Source organism: Onthophagus taurus, unplaced genomic scaffold (assembly GCF_036711975.1).
Source record: "Onthophagus taurus isolate NC unplaced genomic scaffold, IU_Otau_3.0 ScKx7SY_15, whole genome shotgun sequence".
NCBI classification, from domain to species: Eukaryota; Metazoa; Arthropoda; class Insecta; order Coleoptera; family Scarabaeidae; genus Onthophagus; species Onthophagus taurus.
In genome coordinates, this window is record NW_027248940.1 from 1,399,254 (window position 1) to 1,424,584 (window position 25,331).

The 25,331-nt window shown below is 25.8% G+C and overlaps 5 protein-coding genes across 9 annotated transcripts; 3 read left to right on the top strand and 2 right to left on the bottom strand.

Moving 5' to 3' along the window:
- Nucleotides 1–54: 54 nt before the first annotated feature.
- LOC111422564 (mediator complex subunit 31) lies at nt 55–1,232 on the top strand. Of its 2 annotated transcripts, none has more exons than XM_023055762.2 (3): nt 55–132; nt 183–290; nt 354–1,232. In XM_023055762.2, exons 1-3 carry the CDS (start codon nt 120–122, stop codon nt 680–682), a joined length of 450 nt encoding a protein of 149 aa, XP_022911530.1. In that variant the 5' UTR covers nt 55–119; the 3' UTR covers nt 683–1,232. The 2 variants fall into 2 exon arrangements, with proteins under 2 accessions (XP_022911530.1, XP_022911531.1); XM_023055763.2 differs by having other exon boundaries at nt 105–126.
- A 2,002-nt stretch (nt 1,233–3,234) lies between these two features.
- LOC111422568 (Nuclease slx1) lies at nt 3,235–5,311 on the top strand. 2 transcript variants are annotated; one of them, XM_023055772.2, is made up of 6 exons: nt 3,235–3,453; nt 3,690–4,006; nt 4,062–4,247; nt 4,298–4,529; nt 5,054–5,154; nt 5,217–5,311. In XM_023055772.2, the coding sequence occupies exons 2-5, from the start codon at nt 3,773–3,775 to the stop codon at nt 5,146–5,148; spliced, it is 747 nt and encodes a 248-aa protein (XP_022911540.1). In that variant the 5' UTR covers nt 3,235–3,453; nt 3,690–3,772; the 3' UTR covers nt 5,149–5,154; nt 5,217–5,311. The 2 variants fall into 2 exon arrangements, with proteins under 2 accessions (XP_022911540.1, XP_022911539.1); XM_023055771.2 differs by lacking the exons at nt 5,054–5,154; nt 5,217–5,311 and having other exon boundaries at nt 4,298–4,723.
- Nucleotides 5,312–11,708: 6,397 nt separating this feature from the next.
- On the bottom strand, nt 11,709–12,741 carry LOC111422560 (synaptosomal-associated protein 29-like). Its single transcript, XM_023055759.2, has one exon. It carries the CDS (start codon nt 12,630–12,632, stop codon nt 11,913–11,915), a length of 720 nt encoding a protein of 239 aa, XP_022911527.1. The 5' UTR covers nt 12,633–12,741; the 3' UTR covers nt 11,709–11,912.
- A 218-nt stretch (nt 12,742–12,959) lies between these two features.
- LOC111422569 (synaptosomal-associated protein 29-like) lies at nt 12,960–13,587 on the bottom strand. Its single transcript, XM_023055773.2, has 2 exons — nt 13,051–13,587; nt 12,960–12,974 (listed from the first exon to the last, which is right to left on the bottom strand). The coding sequence occupies exons 1-2, from the start codon at nt 13,585–13,587 to the stop codon at nt 12,960–12,962; spliced, it is 552 nt and encodes a 183-aa protein (XP_022911541.1).
- Nucleotides 13,588–13,724: 137 nt separating this feature from the next.
- Nucleotides 13,725–21,773, top strand: LOC111422567 (uncharacterized). 3 transcript variants are annotated; one of them, XM_023055769.2, is made up of 7 exons: nt 13,727–13,889; nt 14,014–14,181; nt 14,265–14,431; nt 20,905–20,966; nt 21,019–21,282; nt 21,353–21,367; nt 21,424–21,773. In XM_023055769.2, the coding sequence occupies exons 5-7, from the start codon at nt 21,024–21,026 to the stop codon at nt 21,699–21,701; spliced, it is 552 nt and encodes a 183-aa protein (XP_022911537.1). In that variant the 5' UTR covers nt 13,727–13,889; nt 14,014–14,181; nt 14,265–14,431; nt 20,905–20,966; nt 21,019–21,023; the 3' UTR covers nt 21,702–21,773. The 3 variants fall into 3 exon arrangements, with proteins under 3 accessions (XP_071056958.1, XP_022911537.1, XP_022911536.1); XM_071200857.1 differs by lacking the exon at nt 20,905–20,966 and having other exon boundaries at nt 13,725–13,889; XM_023055768.2 differs by lacking the exons at nt 13,727–13,889; nt 14,014–14,181; nt 14,265–14,431 and having other exon boundaries at nt 17,698–20,966.
- The last annotated feature ends 3,558 nt before the right edge of the window (nt 21,774–25,331 follow it).

The following is a 25,331-nucleotide window of genomic DNA, read 5'->3' on the forward strand; positions in this document are numbered from 1 at the left end:
TTCGTTCGGAGAACGCTTCATTTAAATAACTTTAAAATGACTCATTAATTAATAACAATGAAACGGGTCGAAAAATCTAGGGAATTTTTCGTTTGGCATAAATGACATTTGTATAAAAAATGGCAGGTAAAGGTAAATCTGTGTTTATCCATGAACTTTTTCCAATTTTTCCATTGAATTAGGCTGGAATTACATTGCAGGTGTCCCCGAAACCGACGACCAACAACGTTTACGCTTCCAAATCGAATTAGAATTCGTACAATGCTTAGGGAACCCGAATTATTTAAATTGTAAGTCAACCTAACCTCAAAATACAAAACGATTTTCATTAAAAAAATCTTTTCTTTGCGTAGTTTTAGCCCAACGCGGTTATTTCAAAGACTCAACCTTCGTTAATTACCTAAAATATTTATTGTATTGGAAAGAACCGGATTACGCCAAATACTTAAAGTATCCAATGTGTTTATATTTTTTGGATTTATTACAATACGAGCACTTCCGAAGAGAATTAGTTAACTCGCAATGCACCAAATTCATCGACGACCAACAAATCTTACTTTGGCAGCATTACACGCGGCGTAGAAGCCGATTATTACAAACTCCCAACGCTAACGGTGCTAATAATGAATCAAACGTACAAAATTCCCAAACAAACGGACATTTAAACCAAAAAATAACCTAATTATTGATATTTTTAAAGTAAATAAGAATTAAAATTTTTTTTTTTACGTTTAAGAGTGAGGTTATGTTTGTTTGGGGCGAAAGATTGAGGTTATGTTTGGAATTAAATTAAAAACGTTTTTTTTTAAATGATTTTTATATTTTAATAAATAAATGATATATACAAAGGAATAAATAAGAAAGGTGTGTTTATTAATAAAATATAACCTAATTATTGATATTTTTAAATTAAATACAATAAAATAAGAATTAAAATGTTTTTGACGTTTAAGGGTGAGGTTATGTTTGGGATTAAATTAAAAACGTTTTTTTTAAATAATTTTTATATTTTAATAAATAGCTGATATACACAAAGGAATATACAAGAAAGGTGTATTTAATAATAAAAAATAACCTAATTATTGATATTTTTAAATTAAATAAGAATTACCTAAATTTTTTTTTACTTTTAAGAGTGAGGTCATGTTTGGGATTAAATTAAAAACTTTTTTTTTTAAATGATTTTTATATTTTAATAAATAAATGATATGTACAAAGGAATAAATAAGAAAGGTGTGTTTAATAATAAAAAATACCCTAATTATTGATATTTTTAAATCAAATAAGAATTAAATTTTTTTTTCAGTTTAAGAGTGAGGTTATGTTTGGGATTAAATTAAAAACGTTTTTTTTTGAAATGATTTTTATATTTTAATAATTAAATGGTATATACAAAGCAATAAACAAGAAAGGTGTCTTTAATAATAAAAAATAACCTAATTATTGATATTTTTAAATTGAATAACAATTAAATTTTTTTTTTACGTTTAAGAGTGAGGTTATGTTTGGGATTAAATTAAAAACGTTTTTTTCGAAATGATTTTTATATTTTAATAAATAAATGATATGTACAAAGGAATAAATAAGAAAGGTGTCTTTAATAATAAAAAATAACCTAATTATTGATATTTTTAAATTGAATAACAATTAAATTTTTTTTTACGTTTAAGAGTGAGGTTATGTTTGGGATTAAATTAAAAACGTTTTTTTCGAAATGATTTTTATATTTTAATAAATAAATGATATGTACAAAGGAATAAATAAGAAAGGTGTGTTTAATAATAAAAAATAACTTAATTATTGATATTTTTAAATTAAATAAGAATTAAATTTTTTATTGACGTTTAAGAGTGAGGTTATGTTTGGGATTAAATTAAAAACGTTTTTTGATATGATTTTTATATTTTAATAAATAAATGATATGTACAAAGGAATAAATAAGAAAGGTGTGTTTAATAATAAAAAATAATTTAATTATTGATATTTTTAAATTAAATAAAAATTAAATTTTTTATTTGACGTTTAAGAGTGCGGTTATGTTTGGGATTAAATTAAAAACGTTTTTTTTTAAATGATTTTTATATTTTAATAAATAAATGATATGTACAAAGGAATAAATAAGAAAGGTGTGTTTAATAATAAAAAATAACCTAATTATTGATATTTTTAAATTAAATAAGAATTAATTTTTTTATTTGACGTTTAAGAGTGAGGTTATGTTTGGGATTAAATTAAAAACGTTTTTTTTTGAAATGATTTTTATATTTTAATAATTAAATGGTATATACAAAGCAATAAACAAGAAAGGTGTCTTTAATAATAAAAAATAACCTAATTATTGATATTTTTAAATTGAATAACAATTAAATTTTTTTTTTACGTTTAAGAGTGAGGTTATGTTTGGGATTAAATTAAAAACGTTTTTTTCGAAATGATTTTTATATTTTAATAAATAAATGATATGTACAAAGGAATAAATAAGAAAGGTGTCTTTAATAATAAAAAATAACCTAATTATTGATATTTTTAAATTGAATAACAATTAAATTTTTTTTTTACGTTTAAGAGTGAGGTTATGTTTGGGATTAAATTAAAAACGTTTTTTTGAAATGATTTTTATATTTTAATAAATAAATGATATATACAAAAGAATAAATAAGAAAGGTGTGTTTAATAGTAAGAAATAACCTAATTATTGATATTTTTAAATTAAATAAGAATTAATTTTTTTATTTGACGTTTAAGAGTGAGGTTATGTTTGGGATTAAATTAAAAACGTTTTTTTTTTAATGATTTTTATATTTTAATAAATAAATGATATATACAAAAGAATAAATAAGAAAGGTGTTTTTAATAATCGTAATCATCTCGGTCGAAATCGAGTCCTTCGTAATCGGAGTAATCAACCCCCGGTGGAACGAAAGCGCCGTTTAAAGCCTCAGAAATGGGTTCCCCTAATCCGATTCGAGTTGCTACACCGTAAATTAATCTCATTGCTACTAATCTATAAAGAAATTGAGTTTTAAGAAATTATTTTATTTATTTAAATAAATTATAAATTCAAATTTGTTACCAACCCAAAACAAAAAAAATTTAATTTGTTTATTATATTTATTAATTAATTTATTTATTATTATCTTACCTTACAAAATTAATAGCATTAGTTTCCCTTTTCTTCAAAATATTACTTAACCGTAACTTTTTTTTATTAATTTTGCGAGATTCGCACGAAAAAAGTGAGGTTAGAATCACGAAAATCACCAGGATGAAAACGACTCGTTTACAAATCATTTTTTTAACTTAACTTTATTAAATTAATAAATAATTAGTTGTTTACGGTGCGAGTTTTAAACATTAAATGATCCCCACTGAAATCCCGGCTTAAATTTAACTGTATTTTACCCTGACTTGAATGAATAAGTTCGCATAAACGGATAACTGTACAAGTTAAAAGTAGGTTAATAAGAAAAGTTATTTATTTCTAATTACAATTAAGTATTTGTGTGTAAAAAATAATAAAAATTGATTAAAATTCTTCGTAAAATTTAATTTATTTAAATTAAAAATTTTTTTTGAGGTTATGTCAAATTTTTTTTTTGAGGTTATATTAATAATTTAACTCAATAATTAGAAAACAACTCCTTTTTAGTATAATAAAATTTCATTTTCGCGCCTTAAATCTGTTTTAGGTACCCGAAGAAAGTTAACTTTCACCTTAAAATCCAAAATTTATAAAAAAATAACCTCACTTTTTAAAGGCGAGAATTCCTAAATGGATGAAAACAAAGAGATTGTTGAAGATTTTTATGGAGTTTATCTTTTATATTGTAAAAACCCTAAATATTTAGGTAAAACGTACATTGGATACACCGTAGATCCTAATCGGAGGATTAAACAGCATAATAAAGGGAAAAAATACGGAGGGGCTTATAAAACGAGTAAAAAAGGACCTTGGACGATGGTTATGATTATACACGGATTTCCTAATGATATCGCCGCTTTACGGGTAATTTTATTAATTTTAAAAGATTTAATCATTAATTTTATTTAATTAAAAACAGTTTGAATGGGCTTGGCAGCACCCCACATCTTCTCAAAGACTAAATCACATCCAAAAACAAAAAAGGAATGAGAAACAATATGATTATCGATTGAGGGTTTTATCTGAAATGTTAACAGTGGGGCCATGGAATCGATTACCTCTAACAATACGATGGTTGGATGAGACGTTATTTCGCGATTTAGCAGTAATTTAATCTCAATTTTAATTAATTTAATCATTAAACTAAATTTTTAGGGTTTAAAAATCCCCCCAATACATATGCCAATTTGTATTGGTGGAGTTATCAGCAAAAAAGTCGCAAAGCAAGCTGAAAATGACTCGAATGAATTAATTTCGTGCGTTATTTGTGACAAAAAAATCGAAGGGAAAGCTTTAAGATGTTTGAGAAAAAGTTGTGATTTAATTAGTCATGTAATTTGCTTGTCGCGGTTTTTTTTGAGATTAGGGGAGTATGTTCCGATTGAGGGTGAGTGTCCTCGGTGTGATAAAAAGTTTTTGTGGAACGATTTGGTTCGAAAATCGAATGGGTGTTATGAAAATTTAGAAATTACTTTGAATGGGGATGATTTTTATAGTTCTGAGTCGGAATAAGATTGTTGAAGCAATCAAACCGTGATTTATAAGCGGATTTAATAAAATTCCTAATCTTGTAAAGGACAATTTGAGTTTTAGTAACATCACCTAATTGCTTTTTTAATCATTTGGTTTTAGAAATTTTGAAAATTTCCTATACTTAAACTTATTTCTTGGTATAAAGAATAGGTTTATGTCTCAGATTAAAGATAAAATCTTCCTCTTTAAGATGATGTATCCCTTATTTGGTTTTATATAACATTCTTGGATATATCATTAAAAATTGGAAGTTTAAATTTTGACGTTTCTAATAGTTATATAAATTAGCCTAATCTTAAAAAAATCATTCTAAACTAATTTCTTGGTGTAAAGAAGTGATTTATGTCTCAGATTAAAGATAAAATCTTCCTCTTTAAGGTGATGTATCCCTCATTTGGTTTCATATAACATTCTTGGAGATATCATTAAAAATTGGAAGCTTTAATTTTGACATTTCTAATAAATTCATCTAAATTAAGGTAAACTTAAAAAAATCGTTTTAAACTTATTTCTTGATATAAAGAAGTGATTTATGTTTCAGATTAAAGATAAAATCTTCCTCTTTAAGATGATGTACTATACCTCATTTGGTTTTATATAACATTCTTAGAGATATCATTAAAAATTTCAAGCTTACATTTTGACGTTTCTAATAAATTTGTGAAAATTGACATAAATTTAAAAAATCATTCTAAACTTATTTCTTGGTGTAAAGAAGTGATTTATGTCTCAGATTAAAGATAAAATCTTCCTCTTTAAGATGATGTATCCCTCATTTGGTTTTATATAACATTCTTGGAGATATCATTAAAAATTGGAAGCTTAAAATTGACGTTTCTAATAAATTTATATAAATTACCGCAAACTTAAAAAAATCATTCTAAACTTATTTCTTGGTATAAAGAAGTGATTTATGCCTCAGATTAAAGATAAAATCTTCACCTTTAAGATGATGTATCCCTCATTTGGTTTTATATAACATTCTTGGAGATATCATTAAAAATTGGAAGCTCAAATTTTGACGTTTCTAATAAATTTATGTAAATTAACGTAAATTAAAAAAAACCATTCTAATCTTATTTCTTGGTGTAAAGAAGTGATTTATGTCTCAGATTAAAGATAAAATCTTCCTCTTTAAGATGATATATCCCTCATTTGGCTTTATATAACATTCTTGGCTATTTTATCATTAAAAATTGCAAGCTGAAATTTTGATGTTTCTAATAAATTTGTGAAAATTGACGTAGGCTTAAAAAAATCATTCTAAACTTATTTCTTGGTATAAAGAAGTGATTTATGCCTCAGATTAAAGATAAAATCTTCCCCTTTAAGATGATGTATCCCTCATTTGGTTTTATATAACATTCTTGGAGATATCATTAAAAATTGCAAGCTGAAATTTTGATGTTTCTAATAAATTTGTGAAAATTGACGTAAACTTAAAAAAATCATTCTAAACTTATTTCTTAGTATAAAGTAGTGATTTATGTTTCAGATTAAAGATAAAATCTTCCTCTTTAAGGTGATGTATCCCTCATTTGGTTTCATATAACATTCTTGGAGATATCATTAAAAATTGGAAGCTTAAATTTTGACGTTTCTAATAAATTCATCTAAATTAAGGTAAATTTAAAAAAGTCATTCTAAACTTATTTCTTGATATAAAGAAGTGGTTTATGTCTCATATTAAAGATAAAATCTTCCTCTTTAAGATGATGTATCCCTCATTTGGTTTTATATAACATTCTTGGAGATATCATTAAAAATTGGAAGCTTAAATTTTGACGTTTCTAATAAATTTATGTAAATTAAGGTAAACTTAAAAAAATCATTCTAAACTTATTTCTTGGTATAAAAAAGTAGTTTATGCCTCAGATTCAAGATAAAATCTTCCTCTTTAAGATGATGTATCCCTCATTTGGTTTTATATAACATTCTTGGAGATATCATAAAAAATTGGAAGCTTAAATTTTGACGTTTCTAATAAATTTGTGAAAATTGACGTAAACTTAAAAAAATCATTCTGAACTTATTTCTTGGTATAAAGAAGTGATTTATGCCTCAAATTAAAGATAAAATCTTCTTCTTTAAGATGATGTATCCCTCATTTGCTTTTATATAACATTCTTGGAGATATCATTAAAAATTGGAAGCTTAAATTTTGACGTTTCTAATAAATTCATCTAAATTAAGTAAACTTAAAAAAATCATTTTATACTTATTTCTTGGTATAAAAAAGTAATTTATGCCTCAGATTAAAGATAAAATCTTCCTCTTTAAAATGATGTATCCCTCATTTGGTTTTATATAATATTCTTGGAGATATCATTAAAAATTGGAAGCTTAAATTTTGACGTTTCTTATAAATTTATGTAAATTAACGTAAATTTAAAAAAATGATTCTAAACTTATTTCTTGGTATAAAGAAGTGATTTATGACTCAGATTAAAGATAAAATCTTCCTCTTTAAGATGAAGTAATCATCATTTGGTTTTATATAACATTCTTGGAGATATCATTAAAAATTGGAAGCTTAAAGTTTGACGTTTCTAATAAATTTATGTAAATTAACGTAAATTTAAAAAAATCATTCTAAACTAATTTCTTGGTGTAAAGAAGTGATTTATGTTTCAGATTAAAGATAAAATCTTCCCCTTTAAGATGATGTATCCCTCATTTGGTTTTATATAACATTCTTGGAGATATCATTAAAAATTGGAAGCTTAAAATTTGACGTTTCTAATAAATTTATATAAATTAACCTAATCTTAAAAAAATCATTCTAAACTAATTTCTTGGTGTAAAGAAGTGATTTATGTCTCAGATTAAAGATAAAATCTTCCTCTTTAAGATGATGTATCCCTCATTTGGTTTTATAAATCATTCTTGGAGATATCATTAAAAATTGGAAGCTTAAATTTTGACGTTTCTAAGAAATTTATGTAAATTAACATAAATTTAAAAAAACTATTCTAAACTTATTTCTTGGTGTAAAGAAGTGATTTATGTCTCAGATTAAAGATAAAATCTTCCTCTTTAAGATGATGTATCCCTCATTTGGTTTTATATAACATTCTTGGAGATATCATTAAAAATTGGAAGCTTAAATTTTGACGTTTCTAATAAATTTATGTAAATTAACGTAAACTTAAAAAAATCATTCTAAACTTATTTCTTGGTATAAAGAAGTGGTTTATGCCTCAGATTAAAGATAAAATCTTCCTCTTTAAGATGATGTATCTCTCATTTGGTTTTATATAACATTCTTGGAGATAACATTAAAAATTGGAAGCTTAAATTTTGACGTTTCTAATAAATTTGTGAAAATTGACGTAAACTTAAAAAAATCATTCTAAACTTATTTCTTGGTATAAATAAGTGATTTGTGCCTCAGATTAAAGATAAAATCTTCCTCTTTAAGATGATGTATCCCTCATTTGGTTTTACATAACATTCTTGGAGATATCATTAAAAATTGGAAGCTTAAATTTTGACGTTTCTAATAAATTTATATAAATTAACCTAATCTTAAAAAAATCATTCTAAACGAATTTCTTGGTGTAAAGAAGTGATTTATGTCTCAGATTAAAGACAAAATCTTCCTCTTTAAGATGATGTATCCCTTATTTGGTTTTATATAACATTCTTGGAGATATCATTAAAAATTGGAAGCTTAAATTTTGACTTTTCTAATAAATTCATCTAAATTAAGGTAAACTTAAAAAATCATTCTAAACTTATTTCTTGGTATAAAGAAGTGATTTATGCCTCAAATTAAACATAAAATCTTCCTCTTTAAGATGATGTATCCCTCATTTGGTTTTATATAACATTCTTGGAGATATCATTAAAAAATGAAAGCTTAAATTTGACGTTTCTAAGAAATTTTTGTTAATTACCGCAAACTTAAAAAAATCATTCTAAATTTATTTCTTGGTATAAATAAGTGATTTGTGCCTCAGATTAAAGATAAAATCTTCCTCTTTAAGATGATGTATCCCTCATTTGGTTTTATATAACATTCTTCGAGATATCATTAAAAATTGGAAGCTTAAATTTTGACGTTTCTAATAAATTTATATAAATTAACCTAATCTTAAAAAAATCATTCTAAACTAATTTCTTGGTGTAAAGAAGTGATTTATGTCTCAAATTAAAGATAAAATCTTCCTCTTTAAGATGATGTATCCCTCATTTGGTTTTATATAACATTCTTGGAGATTGCATTAAAAATTGCAAGCTTAAATTTTGACATTTCTAATAAATTTATATAAATTAACGTAAATTTAAAAAAATCATTCTAAATTTATTTCTTGGTATAAAGAAGTGATTTATGCCTCAGATTAAAGATAAAATCTTCCACTTTAAGATGATGTATCCCTCATTTGGTTTTATATAACATTCTTGGAGATATCATTAAAAATTGGAAGCTTACGTTTTGACATTTCTAATAAATTTATGTAAATTATCGCAAACTTAAAAAAATCATTCTAAACTTATTTCTCGGTGTAAAGAAGTGATTTATGCCTCAGATTAAAGATAAAATCTTCCTCTTTAAGATGATGTATCCCTCATTTGGTTTTATATAATATTCTTGTATATCATTAAAAATTGGAAGCTTAAATTTTGACGTTTCTAATAAATTCATCTAAATTAAGGTAAACTTAAAAAAATCATTCCAAACTTATTTCTTGGTGTAAAGAAGTGATTTATGTCTCAGATTAAAGATAAAATCTTCCTCTTTAAGATGATGTATCCCTTATTTGGTTTTATATAACATTCTTGGAGATATCATTAAAAATTGGAAGCTTAAATTTTGACGTTTCTAATAAATTTATCTAAATTAACGTAAACTGAAAAAAAAATCATTCTAAACTTATTTCTTTGTATAAAGAAGTGATTTATGCCTCAGATTAAAGATAAAATCTTCATCTTTAAGACGATGTATCCCTCAATTGGGTTTATATAACATTCTTGGAGATATCAGTAAAAATTGCAAGCTTAAATTTTGACGTTTCTAATAAATTTATAAATATAAATTAACGTAAATTTAAAAAATCATTCTAAATTTATTTCTTGGTATAAAAAAGTGATTTATGTCTCAGATTAAAGATAAAATCTTGCTCTTTAAGATGATATATCCCTCATTTGGTTTTATATAACATTCTTGGAGATATCATTAAAAATTGGAAGTTTAAATTTTGACGTTTCTAATAAATTTATATAAATTACCGCAAACATAAAAAAATCATTCTAAACTTATTTCTTAGTATCAAGAAGTGATTTATGTCTCAAATTAAAGATAAAATCTTCCTCTTTAAGATGATATATCCCTCATTTGGTTTTATATAACATTCTTGGAGATATCATTAAAAATTGCAAGCTGAAATTTTGACGTTTCTAATAAATTTGTGAAAATTGACGTAAATTTAAAAAAATCATTCTAAACTTATTTCTTGGTGTAAAGAAGTGATTTATGCCTCAAATTAAACATAAAATCTTCCTTTTTAAGATGATGTATCCCTCATTTGGTTTCATATAACATTCTTGGAGATATCATTAAAAATTGGAAGCTTAAATTTTGACGTTTCTAATTAATTTCGGAAAATAGACGTAAACTTAAAAAAATTATTCTTAACTTATTTCTTAATATAAAGATGTGATTTATGCCTCAGATTAAACATAAAATCTTCCTCGTTAAGATGATGTATCCCTCATTTGGTTTTATATAACATTCTTGGAGATATCATTAAAAATTGCAAGCTGAAATTTTGACGTTTCTAATAAATTTGTGAAAATTGACGTAGACTTAAAAAAATCATTCTAAACTTATTTCTCGGTGTAAAGAAGTGATTTATGCCTCAGATTGAAGAAAAAAATCTTCCTCTTTAAGATGATGTATCCCTCAATTGGTTTTATACAACATTCTTGGAGATATCATTAAAAATTGGAAGTTTAAAATTTGACGTTTCTAATAAATTTATGTAAATTATCGCAAACTTAAAAAAATCATTCTAAACTTATTTCTTGGTATAAAGAAGTGATTTATGCCTCAGATTCAAGATAAAATCTTTCTCTTTAAGATGATGTATCCCTCATTTGGTTTTATATACCATTCTTCGAGATATCATTAAAAATTGCAAGCTGAAATTTTGACGTTTCTAATAAATTTATGTAAATTAACGTAAACTTAAAAAAATCATTCTAAACTTATTTCTTGGTATAAAGAAGTGATTTATGTCTCAGATTAAATATAAAATCTTCCTCTTTAAGATGATGTATCCCTTATTTGGTTTTATATAACATTCTTGGAGATATCATTAAAAATTGGAAGCTTAAATTTTGACGTTTCTAATAAATTCATCTAAATTAAGGTAAACTTAAAAAATCATTCTAAACTTATTTCTTGGTATAAAGAAGTGATTTATGTCTCAAATTAAAGACAAAATCTTCCTCTTTAAGATGATGTATCTCTCATTTGGTTTTATATAATATTCTTGGAGATATCATTAAAAATTGGAAGCTTAAATTTTGACGTTTTTAAAAAATTTATGTATGTAAATTAAGGTAAATTTAAAAAAATCATTCCAAACTTATTTCTTGGTGTAAAGAAGTGATTTATGTCTCAGATTAAAGACAAAATCTTCCTCTTTAAGATGATGTACTATACCTCATTTGGTTTTATATAACATTCTTGGAGATATCATTAAAAATTGCAAGCTTAAATTTTGACGTTTCTAATAAATTCATCTAAATTACCGCAAATTTTAAAAAATCGTTCTAGACTTACTTCTTAGCATAAAGATAAAATCTTTCTCTTTAAGATGGTGTATCCCTCATTTAGTTTTATATAACATTCTTGGAGATATCATCGTATCTTAAATTTTGACGTTTCTAATAAATTATGAAATTAACTTAAACAAATCATTTTGAACTTATTTTTTGTTATAAATAAGTGGTTTATATCTTAGCTTAAAGCTAAAAGTTCCCTCTTTTTAGAGATATCATTTAAAAATTGGAAGTAATCAATAAATAACAAGTAATAGATACCTTTATTACACCTTCTTAAGCACATTTATATTTATATTACACTTAAATATAGATTCTCACAAAATTACATTTATACAATCAATATTTATTTCATTTTTTATAAAGCAATACTAAAAAAATATTAAAAAAAAATTACTTTTATCTTTGAGTGTTTCAAAATGGAATTATTACTGTAATAATTAAACATTTACTTCTTCAATATTCTATTCATATCCTTATTTTGCATTTGAATCGTAACATCAGCTTTATCAGTTTTCGTTGCAATTGTATCAATCAACTCATTTTGATTATCAATTTCAAAGGATAAATTAGTCGCCAATCCTTTTAATCTTGATAAAGAAGTGGACATTTCTTGTAAGTTTGCATCCAACTTAGCGCTAATATTTTTACTCCCCGATGCTTGAGTTTGACCCCCACCTTCCGTTTGATGAAGCCTTGTACTTGGGTGATTCTCATATCGATCATAATTCCCCAAAGTCTCCTTCAACGGTGAATCTACATCCTTGGATTCACCTCGTTGTAGATTTGGGGAGGATTCACTTTTTCCTGACATAAAATTCTTTAAACTACTAAAAACGGATTTGATCCCGTTTATATGTTTTTGGGAAAACCTCAAAGTCGCATTGATTTCATCTAAACGCTTATCGGTACGTTCTAATTGCTCCCGTTGTCTTGCTAATTCTTCTGCTGTTGCAATCCCAATCTGCTCGGAATCCCTTAATATCCCTATACTACGTTCGGTGCTTGTTATAGTTCGATTCTCTATATCGCGACGATTCTCTTGGAGTTTCTTCAATTCGTCGTCGAATGAACCTTGGGGGTGTCGAGAATTTTTTAGGAAGGTTTCGTCGTCGATTTCGTCGTCTTCTTCGAAAGGATTTGTTGATTTTGAATTGTAACGAGACATTTTTCTAATTTAATTTGTTTTAAATCGCTTTTAAACCGTAATTATAACAAGGAACAAAGATTAACAATGAATTAGATTTTGAGGTTATTAGAAACGTCAAAAGTTTGTGGCGACATCTTTTGAGAGGAATAATTTTGGTTAAAATATAATTAATTTTATAACAAATATTTATTAAATTAATTTATTAAATCGATTTATAATCAACAAAATCATCGAATCAATTATTATTTGATGATTTTATGAATAAATATTAAAAAAAAATTTGATTCACAGCGACATCTATTGAGTTAATTAAAATAATTATTATTAATTGTTAATAATAATTAATTAATTAAATCTAATCTAAAACAAACAGTTAAAACTTAATATTCGTTATTTCTAAAGCAATTTCATTTAACCTCAATAACAAAAAATTAACCTCTTCAAATTGGGCATCAAGCGTAGATTTACAAAAATTTTTATTCATTATTTGATTAAGAGGTAAATCTTTAACTTCACTTTGTGATAATTCATAATAATCCTCAAAACAATCATAGTCCTTTAAAGTTTCTTGCAAACTACAATTATGAGACTCTTCCAAATCATATTTTTCAAGATGATCACTTTTTCCCCAAATAAAATTCTTTAAACCACTAAAAACCGATTTAATCATCTTAATAGGGGCTCGATGGGTTGCTGCAGTTGGTTTTATTTCCTCCAAACGTTTATCAATTTGTGCTAATTGTTCTTGTTCTCTTGCTATTTCTTCCAAAGTATTTATTCCCATCTCATTGGACTCCCTTATTAAGTCAATGGTACGTCTCATGGTTGCTTCAATTCGATTTTGGACGTGATGGCGAGTTTCTTCAAGAAGTTTAATTTTATACTCATTAGAATCTTGCAAATCGGAGTTAAATAGATCAACATCTTCGAAACTTTCCTCGAAAGAATATTTCCATTTTAATTTAGGTGACATATTTTTAAACGTTTTTATTTCTTAATAATACTGGATGTAATAAAAATTTTAATTGTAATAAAAAAATTGATTTTTGAGGTTAAATTATTTTAATTTTATATTTTTCGGTTGGCATTTCTGATTGTCACTGTCACTAAACGTCATCTAACATAACCTCTTTTATTGTTTATCTTGTTTATTATTGTGTTTATTATTACAAATCATTTATAAATCAAGATTATTTTTATGAGGCTCCCAAAGAAATGGTTTCAATATTAATGTTAAATTTTTGTTAATTGTGCCGAATACTAGCTATATCCAAGGTTCTATGTTTTTATTTATACAGTGTATTTCACTTAAGAAGCAATATACAAAAATATAAAATAAAATTAAAAAATATTAAAATATAAAGCGAAATATTAAGGGTTATAATTTTATTATTGTTAGGTTATCCAACTTGACTCGGTTACCATGGTGATTAAGATCCAAATATTGCAGTTGCTTGTCAAAATTGAAATTGAATTTAAGTTTATTTAAGGAAAAAGTCTTATTTAATTGGTTTAAAAGGCTGTGTTTAATTCAAAATTGGTTTATCTAGGGTATGTTATAAACAAGGTAAGTGGATTAAATCAAAAAAAGATATTTTTAATTAGGTTAGAATTGATAAAAAAATCGGAATAAAATTTTATTATTTTAAGGTTATCCAACTTGACTCGGTTACCATGGTGATTAAAATCCAAATATTGCAGTTGCTTGTCAAAATTGACGTTGAATTTAAGTTTTTTTTAATGAAAAACACATAATTAATTGGATTTAAAGGTTGTACTTGATTCAAAATGGGGAAATGGATGAAATTATAAGTAAGGTAAGTGGACTAAATAAAAAAAAATAATTTTTAGATCAATTAAAATGTACAAGAAGTTAGGATTAAATAACAATTAGAACTAGAACTAACACTAGACCTATATAGAACTAGAAAGTTTTAGGTTTAGCCGGGCGTCTTAGACAAGTCGTTAAAAAAACTTTCAGTTGTCAGTATCAACTTTAATTTTATTATTATATTCGTAATTTTCATAAAATAACCTTTAAAGTGAGTCCAAACTTGACGCATTTATCTCAAAAAACCAAAAAGTTCGAACTTCCAAGTTTTAATTTTGACATATTTGTCAAGTTCATAAAAAATCCTTTAAAATGAGTCCAAACTCGACATATCTAACTTTAATATTAATGGAAATACAATCACTTCCGGTTTGAAACGTCAACGTCAATTTTGACATATTTGTCATCTTCATTAAAAAACCTTTAAAATGAATCCAAACATGACGCACTTATCTCAAAAATCAAAAAAGTTAGAATAAAAAACATTAAACCCGAAATTAGCAACAATGCAGATAGTAATTTAATTTTTAAATATTAATACCAACCTTAATTTTTTATTTTTTTATTATGTTTTTGTGACAAATATTAAGACATTTTATAAAAATTATGAATATGTCAAAATGACATTGACATTTCAAACCGGAAGTTGCTTATATCTCGATTAATATTGGAATTAAACGTATCATGTTTGGGCTCAGTTTAAAAGATTTTTGACGACAATTACAAATATGTCAAAATTGACGTTTGTTACCGAAAGATGACCATAACTTCATTAATATTGAAGATAAATATATCGTGTTTGTACTTATTTTAAAGGATTTTTAATGAAGATTACAAATATGTCAAAATTGAGGTTGACATTTTAAATCTGAAGTTAGTTATCATATAATAGACAAATGAACAACTTCATGGTGTTTTTTCATGATGTATTCTTTATTAAAAAAAACATTAAAATGAGTCCGAACATGATGTTGTTAGATATCACTATGTTGTATATTTTTATTGCACTAAAACTAGAACTAACACTAGACCTAGAACTAGAAAGGTTCTAGAATTTTTCTAGTTCTAGGTCTAGTGTTAATTGTTACTAAGCGTTAAATTGTTGTCTATTTTTACTGAAATAGAACTAACATTAGACCTAGAACTAGAATCATTCGGGTTTAGCCGCACGTCTTTCAAGACTGCTAAACCCGAATGATTCTAGTTTTAGGTCATGTGTTAGTTCTAATGATAGTGCTAGAGCAAAACTAGAACTAACACTAGACCTAGAACTAGAAACATTCGGGTTTAGCCGTACCTCTCTAAAGACTGCTAAACCCGATTGATTCTAGTTCTATATCTAGTGTTAGCTATAGTTTTAAATCTTTATTTCTTGAGTTTAATAACACTTGTTTAGTGTTTAAATAATTATTAATACAAATATTATTATTATACATTAGTCAACGTCAGTTTGTTGGAGTTGGATAACCTTATAACTAATACTCGACGGACCTTGGCTATATCTTCTCTTTCTAGGTAGTAGGATATATCAATTCCATTCCAGATATCCCATTTCCCTAATTCTAAGAATACAAAGTCTCTTATAGCGAGATTTACCTTTAAACCGCCGAGGTTCTTTAAAATAATTAACATATTGATTATCTAAAACTGTTTACAAACATCATGTGCCCTAAATTTTGATATCAATCATTATTTACAAGTATTGGATCAAATCTCTGAAAATCACTGCCAAATATAATTATTTTTATTGAGTTATTTCCTTTTTAGATAACGGTTTTATCGCTTATCATTAATACAATTTGGGGATTTTTTAGTAATCTTTTACATTGAAGTGGTGAATCACTCTTTTTCATCTCCTTACCAGTTATTTTGTGTAAATATATACAGATTCTACAAATTGTGTTCAAAAATGTTCTTTACTTATTTCTAAAACATATTTAATAAGCGATTATATCCTATCGATCAGTTATACCAACCTAGATTAGTTGCAAAATGAATACTTGTAAAATTGAGTTTTTAACATAAAAATTGGAGATGTCTCAAGAATGAAAAGAGATGGGACAAAGTGATTAATGTAAAAAATGTTATTTATTAATGTCAAAAATGTATTTCATAATCGATTATCCCATAGATCAGTTATACCAACCTAAATTAGGTGAAAAATGAATCTTTGTAAAATTGAGTTTTTGACATAAAAATTGGAAATGTCTCAAGAATGAAAAGAGATGGGACAAAGTGATTAATATAAGAAATGTTCTTTATTAATGTCAAAAATGTATTTCATAATCGATTATATCCCATCGATCAGTTATACCAACCTAAATTAGTTGAAAAATTGCCTTTTTTGACATAAAAATTGGAGTTGTCTTAAGAATGAAAGGAGATGGGACAAAGTGATTAATATAAAAAATGTTGTTTATTAATGTCAAAATGTATTTCATAATCGATTATATCCCATAGATTAGTTATACCAACCTAAATTAGTAGAAAAATAAATATTTGAAAAATTGTATTTTTTTGACATAAAAATTGGAGTTGTCTTAAGAACGAAAAGAGATGGGACAAAGTGATTCAGATAAAAAATGTTCTTTATTGATCTCAAAAACATGTTTTATAAACGATTATATCCCATCGATCAGTTATACCAACCTAGATTAGTTGCAAAATGAATACTTGTAAAATTGAGTTTTTGACATAAAAATTGGAGATGTCTCAAGAATGAAAAGAGATGGGACAAAATGATTAATATAAAAAATGTTCTTTATTTATGTCAAAAATGTATTTTATAAACGATTATATCCCGTCGATATTGCTTACGGTTACAGTCTTCGCTTTTATTGAAAAATTGAGGAATCGCCAAAACGCTCGAAAAGGAGCCCAGAATCATTAAAAAAATTGTCACCTTCATTTTGGATTGTTCATGAATTCATTAAGAATTAATTTTTTTGTTGAGGCATTTATAGGATTTTTTTGGGTGTGTCTTTTTCGTTATGAATTGATAAAGTATAAAAATAATTCTTTAATCTTAACATGTTGTGCATCAATCAGAGATTATTGAACACTTGAACTTGAACTTTGATTTTTTATCAGTAAATCGAGATTAAAGACACATTTTTCTTTTGAATCATTTTAAGATAATCATTTATTATTTTATTAATCACTCTCTACACTTAACCTAAAATTAATAAAAATTTTAGATTATTTAAATTATCGCTTTGAACGGATTATTAAGAGTTAGGAAACGATTTATATCTTAAATTAAAGCTGAAATTTTCCTCTTTAAGATGGTGTGTAATATTAAATATCATTGATTATAAAAATGATGAGTAAAAAATTAAAACCTAAAATGCCAAATTTTAACTTAGCTTCAAATTAATAAAAATTTAAGATTTTTTAAATCATCGCCTTGAGCGGATTATTAAGAGTTAGGAAACGATTTATATCTTAAATAAAAGCTGAAATCTTGCTCTTTAAGATGGTGTGTAATATTAAATATCATTGATTATAAAAATGTTGAGTAAAGAATTCAAAACTAAAATGCCAATTTTTAAATGAACTTGAAATTAATCAAAATTTAAGATTTTTAAAATCATTGCCTTGACCGGATTATTAAGAGTTAGGAAACGATTTATATCTTAAATTAAAGCTGAAATCTTCCTCTTTAAGATGGCGTGTAATATTAAATATGATCGATTATAAAAATGATAAGTAAAAAATTAAAAACTAAAATTCCAATTTTTAAATTAACCTAAAATTAATATAAATTGAAGATTTTTCAAATCATCGTCTTGACCGGATTTTTAGGAGTTATGAAACGATTTATATCTTAAATTAAAGCTGAAATCTTCCTCTTTAAGATGGTGCGTAATATTAAATATCATTGATTATAAAAATGATGAATAAAAAATTAAAATCTAAAATGCCAAATTTTAACTTAGCTTAAAATCAATAAAAATTTAAGATTTTTTAAATCATTGCCTTGAGCGGATTATTAAGAGTTAGGAAACGATTTATATCTTAAATAAAAGCTGAAATCTTGCTCTTTAAGATGGTGTGTAATATTAAATATCATTGATTATAAAAATGTTGAGTAAATAATTAAAAACTAAAATGCCAATTTTTAACTTAACCTGAAATTAATAAAAATGTTAGATATTTTAAATCATCGCCTTGACCGGATTGTTAAGAGTTAGGAAACGATTTATATCTTAAATAATAGCTGAAATCTTCCTCTTTAAGATGGTGTGTAATATTAAATATCATTGATTATAAAAATGTTGAGTAAAAAATTAAAAACTAAAATGCTAATTTTTAACTTGACATAAAATTAATAAAAATTGAAGATTTTTTAAATTATCACCTTGACCGGATTATTAAGAGTTACGAAACGATTTATATCTTAAATTAAAGCTGAAATCTTCCTCTATAAGATGGTGTGTAATATTAAATGTCATTGATTATAAAAATGTTGAGTAAAAAATTAAAAACTAAAATTCCAATTTTTAAATTAACCTAAAATTAATATAAATTGAAGATTTTTCAAATCATGGTCTTGACCGGATTATTAAGAGTTAGGAAACGATTTATATCTTAAATAAAAGCTGAAATCTTCCTCTTTAAGATGGTGTGTAATATGAAGTATCATTGAGTATAAAAATGTTGAGTAAAACATTAAAAACTAAAATGCCAATTTTTAACTTAACCTGAAATTAATAAAAATGTTAGATATTTTAAATCATCGCCTTGACCGGATTATTAAGAGTTAGGAAACGATTTATATCTTAAATTAAAGCTGAAATCTTCCTCTTTAAGATGGTGTGTAATATGAATTATCATCGATTATAAAAATGTTAATAATAATCTTTATTATGCTAATAATCCGAAGGCATACATTCGTCAATATAAAATTTACAAGCAAGGCGAAAAATATAATAAAATATAATATATAAAATATTACACGTAACATTTACATAAAAGCAAATACACAGTCATAACAATCCATGTCAGAACAGTAGTGACAGGGAAAGAAAGTTAATCTGTTCGTATACTAAACACATTCAAAGGCCTGTATATCATTCGACAATTCTTCAATAGAGTAACATGCTTTACGCAATAAAACATCCTTAATCCTAGTTAGAAAAACTTTAAATGTTAAATTCCTGTAACTACTAGGGCCCTTACAGACGGACGTTTATGCCCGCGTTGATGTTTGCACATCCAAAAACGTGCATACAAAAACGTATGCTAGGTCAGCGTACAGACGTTCTGATTTCCTAAAGCCCTATGGGCAGAAAGATCTTAATCATGACAAAAAAATTTTTAATTACCGATTGGCACGGGCACGAGGTAAAATTGAAAATACATTTGGCATATTAGCAGCACGATTTCAAATCTTTTACACTCCTATCCGGTTACGCTTAGAATCAATAGACAAAGTGGTACTGGCTTGCTGTGTACTTCATAATTTTTTAAAACGAAGCTGCCCTAACATATATACACCACCTGATTCTGATTTCGAAAAAGTAAGTTTGCAATCAGGTCTGAGAGCTAATCCAAGTCACCTTGCTCACCTGCAACGTAGCCATGGTGGGAACTTTGGCAGTGAAGCAGAGCAAGTGCGACAATTATTTATGCAGTATTTTAATGAAGAAGGAGCTGTATCGTGGCAACCTTCTTATTTTCCCTACGAAAACCTCCTCTAAGACTATTTATTTTAGTAATAACTGAAGCTTTGGTCGCGTTTGGCTGAACAATCTGCAGCTTCTTGATCAGCATTTTGTAGGCGTCGCTTTTTTTTTTATTCAAATATGCTTTGGTTTTTATATGCCATAGACAGGGCAGTTCCCTGTACATTTCAATGAATTCACGCAGGAAGTCACGAGAGAGTGTTCTACAATCAGACATTCTACAAAACAATAAATTTGCGAATCAAATTTCATAAACACGGAACTTACCTGGGCACTGAACGCTACTGATGAACGTCGCATAATTTACATCTACACGTTGAGACTTGAGAGCGAATCCCGACAGCCGGCAGAAGTTTTGTGCGTCGTTCTTTTTGAGTGTGCACTCAAACAGGTGACGTTCTTCTGCATACACATTAACGTTTTTGTGTGTACGTTTTTGAATGTGCATACATTAACGCGTCTGTAGAGGCCTTTAATCTTGTCATCTTAAAGGAGATGACGTTAACCAAATATTTATACTTAATTCAGATTTTCTTTAGATTAGTTAATCACAAACAAATACTTGTAATTAATAACTTACAAAGCTATCTCAACAAATAATCGATAATTTAGTACTTATGATCAATGCACAACAATCTGTTATTGTTATTAAGATAAAATATTTTATGGACACACCCAAAAAAAATCATATAAAAACCCCAAAATCAACTCAACACCCAATCATTTAACAAACAATCAAAATGAAGCTAACAATTTTAATCGTTATGTGCAGCTTTTCCATCATTTTGGCCAACCCACAACTTCCAACAATAAGTGAAAATCAAGATTGCAACCGTAAGTACTTAATTAACTTTTAATTAAATTAAACTTAACACTTTGATTTTAGCCACAATGCTATTAGTTATAATGCGCAATAAATACAACCCTGGTATTTTCTTAACCGGCCCAAATTGTACTTACGCAAGCAGAAAAATTAAATATTCCATTGATGGTGAAGTAAATTACGATGATAGTGGAAATTATCCTCTGTTGGGAGGCTTCCCAATACCCGAAACGATTTCTTGCGATGCTATTATTAAAGCTTCCGTTGTAGCTTTCGATGAGGATGGTGTGCAAATCGGGGAATCCGATATAGCAAATATTCCACCATGTAAGAATATATTTATTTAAGTTTAATTAAATATCTAATTTATTTTTTTTTGGGGGTTCTCAACTTAAAGGTGAAAAATGTATAGGTAAAAAAGACAATGTTTTAAATGAATTTTTAATTAACTTTTTATTAACATTTTAGGTATTATGCATACACGTTATGATAGCGATAATATGAACATAATTGTTTCAATAACGACTCCCCCAACATCGGATTGTACCGCAAATAATTTCAAAATAAAATGTGTTATTGATGAAACGATTACTTACACAGATATAAATAATGATGATTTAGGGGGAACTGTTAAATTAAATGAGCCATTAACTTGCAAAGCTGAATTATCAATTCTAGCTTACGGTAAAAACGGAAAAGAACTTTGGGAAACCGATTCAACAACTTTAAGAGTAAACGGATGTTAAAATTAATTGTTCAAATACAAATTTTGTTATATAACTTATTAATTACTAACTTTAATAAACGATGTAAAATAAGTTTTTACTTAATATTTTTATAATCAATTATATTTAATATTACACACCATCTTAAAGAGGGAGGTTTCAGCTATAATTTAAGATATAAATCGTTTCCTAATTCCTAAAAATCCGGTCAAGGCGTTGATTTAAAAAAACTTAAATTTCTCTCAATATCAGGTTAAGTGAAAAATTGGCATTTTAGTTTTTAATTTTTTACTCAACATTTTAATAATCAATGATATTTAATATTACACAGCATCTTAAAGAGGAAGATGTCAGCTTTATTTTGAGATATAAATCGTTTCCTAACTCTTAATAATTCAGTTAAGGCGATGATTTAAAAAATCTTAAATTTTTATTAATTTTAGATTAAGTTAAAAATTGGCATTTTAGTTTTTAATTTTTTATTCAACATTTGTATAATCAATGATATTTAATATCACACACTATCTTAAAGAGGAAGATTTCAGCTTTAATTTAAGATATAAATCGTTTCCTAACTCCTCAAAATCCGGTCAAGGCGATGATTTAAAATATCTAACATTTTTATTAATTTCAGGTTATGTTAAAAATTGGCCTTTAAGTTTTTAATGTTTTACTCAACATTTTTATACTCAATGATACTTCATATTACACACCATCTTAAAGAGGAAGATTTCAGCTTTAATTTAAGATATAAATCGTTTCCTAACTCTTCAAAATCCGGTCAAGGCGATGATTTAAAATATCTAACATTTTTATTAATTTCAGGTTATGTTAAAAATTGGCATTTTAGTTTTTAATGTTTTATTCAACATTTTTATAATCAATGATATTTAATATCACACACCATCTTAAAGAGGAAGATTTCAGCTTTAATTTAAGATATAAATCGTTTCCTAACTCCTCAAAATCCGGTCAAGGCGATGATTTAAAATATCTAACATTTTTATTAATTTCAGGTTATGTTAAAAATTGGCATTTTAGTTTTTAATTTTTTATTCAACATTTGTATAATCAATGATATTTAATATCACACACTATCTTAAAGAGGAAGATTTCAGCTTTAATTTAAGATATAAATCGTTTCCTAACTCCTCAAAATCCGGTCAAGGCGATGATTTAAAATATCTAACATTTTTATTAATTTCAGGTTATGTTAAAAATTGGCCTTTAAGTTTTTAATGTTTTACTCAACATTTTTATACTCAATGATACTTCATATTACACACCATCTTAAAGAGGAAGATTTCAGCTTTAATTTAAGATATAAATCGTTTCCTAACTCTTCAAAATCCGGTCAAGGCGATGATTTAAAATATCTAACATTTTTATTAATTTCAGGTTATGTTAAAAATTGGCATTTTAGTTTTTAATGTTTTATTCAACATTTTTATAATCAATGATATTTAATATCACACACCATCTTAAAGAGGAAGATTTCAGCTTTAATTTAAGATATAAATCGTTTCCTAACTCCTCAAAATCCGGTCAAGGCGATGATTTAAAATATCTAACATTTTTATTAATTTCAGGTTATGTTAAAAATTGGCATTTTAGTTTTTAATGTTTTACTCAACATTTTTATAATCAATGATATTTCATATTACACACCATCTTAAAGAGGAAGATTTCAGCTTTAATTTAAGATATAAATCATTTCCTAACTCCTAAAAATCCGGTCAAGGCGATGATTTAAAAAATCTAAAATTTTAAGTTAAGTTAAAAATGGGCATTTTAGTTTTTAATGTTTTACTCAACATTTTTATAATCAATGATATTTCATATTACACACCAGGAAGATTTCAGCTTTATTTTGAGATATAAATCGTTTCCTAACTCTTAATAATCCGGTCAAGGCGATGATTTAAAAAATTTTAGATTTTTATTAATTTTAGATTATGTTAAAAATTAACATTTTAGTTTTTAATTATTTACTCAAAATTTTTATAATCAATGATATTTAATATTACACACCGTCTTAAAGAGGGAGATTTCAGCTTTAATTTAAGATATAAATCGTTTCCTAATTCCTAAAAATCCGGTCAAGGCGTTGATTTAAAAAAACTTAAATTACTCTCAATATCACGTTAAGTTAAAAATTGGCATTTTAGTTTTTAATGTTTTACTCAACATTTGTATAATCAATGATATTTAATATCACACACCATCTTAAAGAGGAAGATTTCAGCTTTAATTTAAGATATAAATCGTTTCTTAACTCTTAATAATCCGGTTAAGGCGATGATTTAAAAAATCTTAGATTTTTATTAATTTTAAATTAAGTTAAAAATTGGCATTTTAGTTTTTAATTTTTTACTCAACATTTGTATGATCAATGATATTTAATATCACAGACCATCTTAAAGAGGAAGATTTCAGCTTTAATTTGAGATATAAATCGTTTCCTAACTCCTAAAAATCCGGTCAAGGCGATGATTTAAATAATCTTAAATTTTAAGTTAAGTTAAAAATTGGCCTTTTAGTTTTTTATGTTTTACTCAACATTTTTATAATCAATTATATTTCATATTACGCACCATCTTAAAGAGGAAGATTTCAGCTTTAATTTAAGATATAAATCGTTTCTTAACTCTTAATAATCCGGTTAAGGCGATGATTTAAAAAATCTTAGATTTTTATTAATTTTAAATTAAGTTAAAAATTGGCATTTTAGTTTTTAATTTTTTACTCAACATTTGTATGATCAATGATATTTAATATCACAGACCATCTTAAAGAGGAAGATTTCAGCTTTAATTTGAGATATAAATCGTTTCCTAACTCCTAAAAATCCGGTCAAGGCGATGATTTAAATAATCTTAAATTTTAAGTTAATTTAAAAATTGGCCTTTTAGTTTTTTATGTTTTACTCAACATTTTTATAATCAATGATATTTAATATCACACACCATCTTAAAGAGGAAGATTTCAGGTTTAATTTAAGATATAAATCGTTTCCTAACTCTTAATAATCCGGTCAAGGCGATAATTTAAAAAATCTTAAATTTTTGTCAATTTTAAGTTAATTTAAAAATTGGCTTTCTAGTTTTTAAATTTTTGCTTAACATTTTTATAATCAACAATATTTAATGTTATTGTCAATATTTATGTTTATTTTTAAATATGAATTTTTTCATATTTAAAATTGAAAGTAACTTTTTTTTGAATTTTTCTATTATGAGAATTGATTACCTCGCTGTGGTGACATGTTGAATTTTCTTTTACAAGAAATGCTGGTTTAAGGTTGTTGATGTTAACAGCTACTTCCTTGTTATTTTTGAAAATTGCAAAATTGAAATTACCACCATTTTGGCCTTCTAATCCCGACATTTGGTTTCGGCAAGTTGAAGCACAGTTTACTTTAACTAGAATTAGCAGTGAAAAAACAAAATTTAACGTTCTTTTGGCAAATTTACCCACTGAGATCATCTCCACCGTGGTAGACCTCATACAGAACCCTCCAAACACGAATCCATATTCTTCACTCAAAAAATTGTTAATCGACAGGTTATCATTGAGTGAAGAAAAACGTAACGATGTTCTATTAGGTTCGCAAATGGGAGATCAAAAACCGTCAGATTTTTATCTAGCGAT